This window comes from Perognathus longimembris, chromosome 12, assembly GCF_023159225.1.
Source record: "Perognathus longimembris pacificus isolate PPM17 chromosome 12, ASM2315922v1, whole genome shotgun sequence".
Lineage (NCBI taxonomy): Eukaryota > Metazoa > Chordata > Mammalia > Rodentia > Heteromyidae > Perognathus > Perognathus longimembris.
In genome coordinates this window covers 27,909,647-27,919,124 of record NC_063172.1, presented here as the reverse complement: position 1 = coordinate 27,919,124, position 9,478 = coordinate 27,909,647, and the positions used below count along the sequence as shown (strand labels likewise).

Sequence of the window (9,478 nt, the reverse complement as noted above, 5' to 3'; positions counted from 1 at the left end):
GAGGAAGAAACTGGGGAAACCAGAAGAAAGGGGTAACATCCACATAAAGAAGTGCATTCATTACCTGACTTAGAAAATGGTAACCACTTTGTACAACACCTTAATAATAACAGTAAGATTATATTTAAAAAAGAAAAGAATACAATTGTAAAATGCATTTGTCCAGAGTCAAAACATGGACAACCAAATCTTGTCTCATAGTGTGATTTGTGTGTGTGTACCAGTCCAGGGGCTTGAATTTGGGGCCTGGGTACTGTTTCTGAGCTTTTTTTTTTTTTTTTGCTTAAGGTTAGCACTCTCCCACTTAAGCCACAGCTCTATTTCTGGCTCTTTGGTAGTTAACTGGAGGTAAGAGTCTCACTGACTTTCTAGTTAGGGTTGACTTTGAACTGTGATCCTCAGATTTTAACCTCCCAAATAACTAGGATTACCATGAGCCATGAGCCGCCTGCGCTCGGCTTCATAATTTGCTTTTTTGGAACTATGTGATCCATAAAGTTTTACAGTATAAGTTGAAGCAAGTCTGGTAGCTTTGGTATTAACTTGAAATAAAATGTGGTAAGAGTTCTGTGCTCTTCTTTATTTCCACAGCCCACCTGTATGGGCTAGATCTCTGTCAGAACTTCCACTCTTTAGTAACAGCGGTTATAAATTACACCTTTGCTAATTCTAGCTGCTCCCAGCCAGGACAAACAGAACCACAAGAAAGTCAGTTTCATCCTGCGTGGTGTCCCTAGCAACCATACTAAACTGCAAGGATAAAGCACCTTTGTAGTAGCTGCTTCTCTTGAATTACAATGTAAATGTTGATGCTAGCCGAGAGACGTCCAAATGGCAACAGGTTTATGGAACCCATTCAGTGAGTTGGCTGTTCGCAGCTCTGCAATCCCAGGCTGCGGAGCGGAGATCCGAGAGGTGCGCCTGAGCCATCTTAGGTGTCCATTCCGCCAGAATCGACTTTCTTTATCAGAACCTCACCAACGCTTCATCTTCCAGCTCAGGAGAGCGTGTTCGCCTATCTGAAAATCAGTAAACTACATAGTACCTGTGGCAATTAGGGCATGAAAAGTGTTGTGTATAAGAATGCTAAAAATGCAATTACGCAACGAGACCCGGCAATCTTGGCGTTTCTTTCCCCCTCCTCTGAGCTCAAAGTAACTAAAGTCGCTTCCTCCTCTGCCCGAGTCAGTGGTCTTACAAGGGGTAGTAAGTACCGTGTGGTGTGCTACACGTTTGATTTTGGGTTTGTAAGTCTGGTCTGTCTGTCTGTCTCTCTTCTCTAGCTCTCCCCCTCTCTCCCTCCTTCCGTTTGACCCACAATCCCCAGTGTTTACAAGCTGCTTCCCCCCCCCCCCCCGTCCTTGTCTCCCATCCCTACCTGCCCACCTCCACACCCCCGGCCTGGGGGAGGGGGAGGAGAAGGAAAAAGTCTGCTCCAAGCTTTCTCCCTCGGCCCCAGGCAGCCTCAGGGCTGCGAGCGGGCCACCGCTCCACTCGGGTAAACTTCGGAGTGAGTTACCTGCACTTGGAGAAGGGCCTTACCTGAGTGCGCCTCTGCCAATGGCAGCTCACCTGAGGGAGCTCCGCAGCCAATCACCGCGCAGCTCAGCCCTCGGGCTTGTACCCTTTAGTGAAAGAATTCAGCTTCTTGCGAGAAAGTTACCTGTGGCCGCCCAAGTCCGCCACTGTCTGCCCATTGCCACGTTCCAGGAGGGACTCCGCACCGCCCGGCCGCCTCTGAGCTCGGCCCCATGTGAGGGCCCCCTCCCCCCCATCCCACCTTTCCGGCTAGGTGAGGGCGCGAGCGGGCGAGCGAGCGCGAGTGGTGAGGGGGGACGGAAAAAGCAGAATTACCTGTAGCTCTTGTTCTGCCATCTCGGGCGCTCTCACACACCTTCACCTGCACAGACTTGAAAGTCCAGTTTCACCAGAGGCTGAGGCTCCAGGAAAAGGGGAGCGAGTTCATTGGATCAAACATGTCACAAGAGCCGGACAAGTAAGTGGATCACACGCGCCGGCGGCGGCTGCTGCCACTTTGGGCTGATGGCAACTGGTTTGTTGTGTTTTGTTTTTGTTTTTGCCCTTTTTTTTTCGCCTCCAAAGTTGCTGTTGTTTTTTTTCTTTTATTTTCTTCTTTTTTATTTTTATTTATTTATTGTTATTATTATTATTATTATTTTGGTGGATCCAGATCTTCCGGATTGTGTTTCTACCTTGCTCAAGAGGAGAAACCCTACAAGGGCGTGCATGTTTAATTCTCTCCTTTGGGCTTTGATAGGAAAGGCAGCAGGTTTTCCTCTTGGCTTCCTCCCTTACGGATGACCTCCGCTCCTGCTCCCGGGACCCGAGGACTTCTTGGGTACAGACTGAGGCTTTGGGTCCCCGGGGCCCGGAGACTTCTTGTTCCCCTCTCCTGGAGGGGATCCACCACCTTGGCCTTCCAGGGCCTTTGGGGAAGTTCAGCTGAATCCCTGGGACTTATGCAAAGGCCCTGATGGAAACGCGGGTCTCGGCTGCTTTTGTGTGAGCACAACAAAGAGCTTTTATACCGAAGCCCAAACGGCCATCTTCCCGCACCGGGTGCTCGTGTGCGCGGCCCGCGCGCGTCGCCCTGGACCCGAGGCGAGGCGCGGGGCCGGCCGGGGTCGCTGGGGCCTGGGCCCCTTCGCTCTCTACCCCGCCTTCCGCCTAGCCTTCCTGCTCCAGCCGCCCTCCCTGCCCCTGTATTGTTGAGCCACCTTGCACTGGGGGCCCGGGACCGCGGCCTGTTACGAATGGGGGAACCGATTGGAGGCCACGAGTTGGCGCCTCTCAAGGAGCCATTCGCCGGCCCAGCCCAGGCTCTGCAAGTTGAGGCCGCCACCTCGGGTGTGGCTGGAGGGCGAGCCTGCAGGGTGCAGGGGGGCACCCCCCAGGGTCGTGGGAACTCTACACCGGCGCCCTTCCCGCCTCGGCTGCGAACAGCACTGTCCCCAAGAGCCGAGGCCTGCGCCAAGGCTCGCTTGGCCGGAGCCCGCCACGTCCAGGCGGCCTTCCTGGGTCCTGGTCGCCGCCTTGGGGACGGAAGGCTTTGTGCTGGCTCGGGAGGTGGGGCGGAGGGCGGGAGTGGCAGGGAGCCGGAGGTGGGTCCCCAGGCCTGGCTCGGGATTCGGTGGCCACACTCCCTTCCCCCTCCGCGGGCGCGTCGGGGGCTGGGAACTGGCTGCACCCTTTGGGAAGGGCGCAGTGGTCACCCGTTTTGCTTTCCCTTGTAACTTTCCCCTGGTGTGATGGCCATCCCCAGGAGACCTTCCTGAGGGTGTCCACGCCTCGGTAAGGCCTGGGTGCTCTGGGACGAGAAGTGGCCGGGGACCAGTCCCAGGTTCAGGCACCATTCTGGAGGAAAGCAGGGCGTCCAGGCCTCGCAGGACCCGATCTGGGATGGGGTAGAGAGAGAGCAACTCTCAAAGCTGGCAGCGTAGCCGACCCTAACTTAGAACACACGCTGTCCTACTTTCAAATCTACCAACAATGCCACCGTCGCCACACGACGCATATGCGAAGTCTCTCTCTACTACCCAAGTTTGAAAACTTTAGTGGGGTTTTGTACTTTTTTGTTTTGTTTTGATCTTGGCGTCAAATGTGTTTGCCAATCTAGTTAATCAGTCACAATCACTATTTAGTTTGACTGCTCAGTCGGTGGTACAACAGGACTCAAACACATTCAGAGTGAAAATGCATAGGTATTTATTTTAACCAACTTATACTTAGCACCAATAAAGATAATCTATTTTCTATTGAAAATAAGCACTGAACACTAGCATCTGGTTTGACTACTATGCATTACCTAGTTTTTATGGGTAATGAGTGCTGAGATTACACGTTGTACTAGGCTAACATTTTATGAAACTAGCTTTTATCTAGCCATGGTTTCTAAGACTTCATTTTGTTTCCTCGGGAAAGTAATAAGAACAGCACTACAATTAGACCTCATTGTTTTTCTCTCTTTGGACTGGTAAGAAATGTTTGAAATCATACTTGACTTTTGAATCGTTTTTTTGTGAGTTCTAGCCTAGTTCTTGTGAGGGTCTGGCAAAGATGGGTGACAGGGCCTGAGCCTGAGCTTTTTGATTAGTTGGCAGTAGGATGCCTGCCTTTATTCTGAAATCATCGAAGAAAGCACACACACTTATGGATTCTATCCCACAATCCTAGCAAGATGTAGGTCATCTTTCTTGGATGACATAGGAAGAATTTTTTAGTAAATAAGGAACATTGTTTTCTTTTATGGTAGACTTTGCAGAATGAAACATTTTGCCTTTTATTTTCTGTAACACTAATTCTGCTGTTTATTTTTATTTTATTTTATTTTTTGTTGTTGTTGTTTTTTGCCATTCCTGGGCCATGGACTCAGGGCCTGAGCACTGCCCCTGGCTTTTTCGCTCAAGCACTCTGCCATGTACTTGAGCCACAGCGGGCCGTTTCCTATATATGTGGTGCTGGCGAATCGAACCCAGGACTTCATGCCACTAGGCCATATTCCCAGCCTTAATTCTGCTGTTTAAAATAGGCTTTTAGCACATTTTGTCTTCATACATAAAGATTCTCTACCCCTGTCATCTTAAATTTTATGAAGGTTTATAATCTTTGTCAAATATGTATAATCAGGGCAATGCTAGGTTAAGACATTCTAATTTCACTGTGAAAATGTATAAAATATATTCACTGGATACATGGACATAAACATATACCAATTGTTTGATACGGATTTTCACAGGTAAATGTACGCCCTAATTATGTACTACCTGCAGTATATTCAAATGGGCATTATGGGAGAAAACAAAGATATATATGACAGGCCATTTCCATAAGGGGCTTACTTAGTACAAGGTAGGCCATTAATAGACTCTAAGACAATACCTAATTCAGTGCCTAAAAGTTATTAAAAAAAAATACAATAGTGGCAAAACAGGTTTCTAAAATACCATACAATTTATATGTACAAAGAGGGCATAAAAAAACCTCAATGTAAGCTACTGATTGATAGGGGGTTGAAGAGGCAGAGAAGAGAAAACAGAGAGTTATGGTGTGTAAAACGTAAGATATGCATGTCTGACATACCATAGTGGGCCCCCGTGGTGCAATTAATACACCCTAAACGAAAAAAGAAAAGTGACAGGAAAGTGAAACAGGTTTAGATGGGGGGCGGGGGAGGTGAACACCAGCAAAGGGGTGGGGGTGGCTAACAAGGAAGATGAGTGAGCATGATTGGGTCTTCATAGTTTATTTGCATGAATCAAAATCGACCAAAAAACCCATAGAAATTGTTATAAGAAGGGGGAGAAGGAAGGGGAGAGGGACAGAATGGGGGAGATTCCTCAGGATACATTGTATAGGTATGTGGAAATGTCACAATAGAATCCCCCTCCCCTTGTACAACTAAGGTATGTGGAAAAAATATAGTTTATAATGAGTCCTTTTTTAAATTCACCTCATTGTTTTGCCCAAGTATAGTCATTTTGTGTTATTGGTTATGGGTGTTTCATGAGGACAGCCTTTCAGATAGTTGGGTAATATTTCAGATAGTTGAGTAACTATATAAATTTAAACTCTCAACTCCTAGTTTCCATTTGGCTATATAAAATATTTTCATAGTGCCAGTCCTGGGGCTTGAACTGAACTCAGGACCTGAGTGCTATTCTCGACCTTTTTTACTTCAAGGCTAATGCTCTACCACTTGAGCCACAGCTCTACTTCTGGCTTTTTGGTAGTTTGCTGGTGATAAGAGTCTCATGGATTTTTCTGCTGACTTCCAACCATGATCCTCAGACTGAGCCTCCTGAGTAGCTAGGATTACCGGTGTGAGCCACCAGTTCCTGGCTTCTCCAATTAACCCCCAGAAAACTGGAAGTGGAGCTGTGGCTCAAAGTGGTAGAATGCTAGCCTTGAGCAAAAAACGCTCAGGGACAGTGCATAGGCCCTGAATTCAAGCCCCACAATTGGGGGGAGGGGAAGAGGAGAAAAAAAAAGAATGTTAGAGGTAGATAGAAGAGCAAGTGAAGTCAAAAGTCCTACCAGAAAGAGGGTACCAGAATGAAGGGCAGTGTGGGTAAATCAGAGAGATAATGGCACCATCAGGTAAATCAATTATGAGTTCTATCTATATTCATCCAGATATTTTCATAGTCAAAAAATGAAAGTTATGTTTGCATATGGTTCTGGAATCAAGAAGTGGTACTACCCAGCAAGTAAAGAACCAATACCATACACAAACCCTGTCTCCCTTCCCTGTGTCATTAGTTAATGTTTAGTGTCTAGTATTGGGCCCCCAAGGGACTAAAAGCCCAAAAGCTTCTTATTTCAGAAATGAATAAATACATACACACTGGAAGACCCTTGGGAGTTATAACTGAAGGCCAAAGTACAGTTGGCGTTGGCTGATTTTCCTACACATAATGTAACTCATCACCTTTCTGCAACTATCTCCGATCAGTAACATTAGCTTTGTGCAAAATGAAGCTTACCTTTTTTACTTCCTTTTGCTGTCATTCAGTTTCTGCAAACTATAGCTATCAGGAAGCTTGAACTTGTCCGTGTTCCCGGGTGACAGGCACTCAAAAGAGTCAGCTTTGGGTTGATATCTCACTTTTTATGGAGTAAAACATGATACACAGGGCAGTTATTCTATCTAAAAGATAAGAAAATGCTAGACAGCAGCAACAAACTCTCATCCAGAAATATTGAAGATAATTACATTCACGTGTGTTTAATAATAGGAATCTATGTGGGAATATGTTAAATAATTATTTCTCAAACTTGTAAAAGTATTATCCGAGGTGATTGATAAACTACACAATTCTCTTGTTTTAGAGGTATCAAATCAATGTCCAGTAGAAAACCGGGAGAAACTATTCAAGCCATGTCCTAGGTATAACTTACGATTTGGGTTGATTACATAATTACTACTTTAAATGAATACTTAGCATTTCATGACATATGATTTTTGGGGGGTTGGGGGTGGCCATAGGACTTGAACTCAAGGCCTGGGCACTGCCCCTGAGCTTTTGTACTCAAGACTAGTGCACTAGTACTTTGAACCACAGCATCATTTCTGGCTTTTTGATAGTTGATTGGAGGTAAGAGTCTCACAGACTTTCCTGTCTGGGCTGGCTTTGAACCACAATCCTCAGATCTTATCCTCCTAAGCATCTAGGTTTACAGGTATGAGCCATTGATGCCTGGCTCAAATATGGTTTCTTTGTATGTGTGTGCCTATACTGGGGCTTGAACTTGGCCTGGGCACAGTCCCTTAGCTCTTTTGCTCAAGCCTGGTACTCTACCACTTGAGCCATAGCCTCACTTGTGGCTTTTGGTGGATATGGAGGAAAACATCTCATTGATTTTCCTGCTCTGACCGGCTTCCAACTGTGATCCTCAGATTTCAGCCTCGTGAGCAGCTAGGATTCAAGAAGCATGAGCTGCTGGTGTCTAGTGACAAATAAAATTTCTGTGCAGCATTGCAAATGCATATATCGCCTGTGTTTTAAATGAGTGATACCTAGGGCCTTCCCTTTGATCTTATGCTCCCTCTTGGTTGAGGAGCTTCAGATATAATTTTAACTTGGATGCAAGAATTAGGAGGTCTCTTCTAATGTTTGCTTTTATTGTTTTGCTGAACTGTCCCTTCTGGTAGAATAAGGTCCTTTTGAAAAAAAAATTGAGATTAAGTAATTACACAAATTTCACACTTCACATTTTAACCTCCCCAATGACGAAGATCACTATTCTAATCTATAAAATTTACGAATGCTCCGGACATTAACAATAAAACTTTCTTCCAGATTGGGTAATATTTCTTTCTTTTTGCTTAGTATCATCTCTTCCCTCTTATTCTCTCATTTTCTCCTTCCTGTCACCTCCCTTGAGTTGCTTTAGTTCCCTTTCATCAATGTCCATTGCAGCTGTTGCTGAATAGAGTCCTTTTAACAGATCATTTGTTTGCAGAGCTGCTAAAGACCTGCATTGAAGCATGTCCTTCAGCCAAGCTTCGGTTTTTGGCTCCCACTCCGAAGCTATGCTGGAGTAAGAAGCAACTGTTGCTCTCCAATTTTATATTGTAACCTAAAACAAGCATTTATTTACTTTTTTGTAGGGTGGGGAGGACACTGTCATTTTATTCAATTTAGATTTGATTTTCTAGCCCATAGTCAAGGAAGACACTTCAATGTGATGTTGACCCTGATGAAATGATTTGAGGGTTGCAGTTGCCATTTTCTTTCTTGAGCTTATGGTAGTCATGTGGCTGGAACTTCCATTGACTCGTAGTGAGGTCCCGTTTCAAATGACTGCAGAGTCTAGGCCACTTGATTTAAGAAGGACTGTAAATAATGTATTGGAACAGTCAATGAAGAAGTATATATACTTTTTTTTTTTGAGATAGGGTCTATGTCTTTCATCTTACCATCCTCCCGCTTCAGCTTTTGGGATTACAGGTATACATCATCGTACCTGGCTAGAATTTTCTACTGGTCCCTGCAGAGCAAAGAAAGGAATTTAGAAAAGCAACTGGCTAAGCCAGACATATAAAGAAACAGTTCAACAACAATAACAGCACCCAATGACTCCATGAGACATACTTTTTTGAAATCTACAGGTAAATATAATTTCTTCTTTCATGGGGTGTTGTTAAATTAACTTAAAAAAAGACATTCTTAGATAATTCAAGCCACAGTTTCAGTCTGTCTTGATAATTTTGGTCTAAGTTGGCATATATATATATATTTTTTCTTTTTTTTTGGCTAAAAATTTTTGGCTTTGGTTAAACAGCCCTTTCCTCTTCCCTTATGTCCCGTTCTGAGCCAGCACATTTTTCCTTCCTCTTTTCCTCCCTCTTTCCCTTTTCTCTCGATCTGTTTCGTGGGTGTCACTTTTCTGATATTTTCCTTCTTTTTCATTTGGCAGGACTTGACAGCACGCACTGCTTCTCACATGTAGAACTTGAGTGTGAACCTGAGTTATTTTGTTCTGTGAACTCCCCTGGATTCTTTTCCAGTATTCACAACCTCACCAGCCTACCCATGTTCCCTGGGCCAACGGTTCCCAATGATGTCATCTCGCCTTGTTTTTAATCTGCTAAAATTAACCTTGGAAGTGTAAAGTGTTTAGTATCAGGGAAGAAGTGGCCTGCATGTATTACAGTCCTCACTGGCAATCCCTCGCTCCCATGCTTGTTGGGGATATTGATTGGCATTTGCTGTCTTCCCAGACAACCCAGCGACTCTGGCTCAACCTATGCTCATAAGCCTAGCCTGGAAGGGGAGCCATGGGTTTGGCAAATCTGTCCAGGAAAAATTCCTTAACGAGCAGCAACAAGAGGAATAGGAATTTTTACTTTAGCCCAATACAACTAGTAGATTCTTTAGTGACAACAACTCATAGCTTCACTGGCCTTCAAGTAGAGACCTTCCTTTTTTGGGGGGCGGGGGCAGGGGGTCGGTTA

At 45.2% G+C, this 9,478-nt stretch overlaps 1 protein-coding gene and 1 long non-coding RNA gene across 2 annotated transcripts in view; one reads left to right on the top strand and one right to left on the bottom strand.

Annotated features, from left to right (window-relative positions):
• Nucleotides 1-372: 372 nt before the first annotated feature.
• LOC125360878 lies at nucleotides 373-1,938 on the bottom strand. Its single transcript, XR_007212821.1, has 3 exons — nucleotides 1,855-1,938; nucleotides 1,543-1,625; nucleotides 373-1,045 (listed from the first exon to the last, which is right to left on the bottom strand). It is a non-coding gene; the product is annotated as an uncharacterized LOC125360878 (long non-coding RNA).
• Nucleotides 1,633-9,478, top strand: part of Grhl2 (grainyhead like transcription factor 2) — a 128,528-nt gene continuing 120,682 nt past the window's right edge. The window contains exon 1 of the mRNA XM_048359033.1: nucleotides 1,633-1,996. Within this exon, the coding sequence (XP_048214990.1) occupies nucleotides 1,977-1,996 (20 nt within the window). The 5' untranslated portion in view covers nucleotides 1,633-1,976. The remainder of the gene's footprint in view (nucleotides 1,997-9,478) is intronic.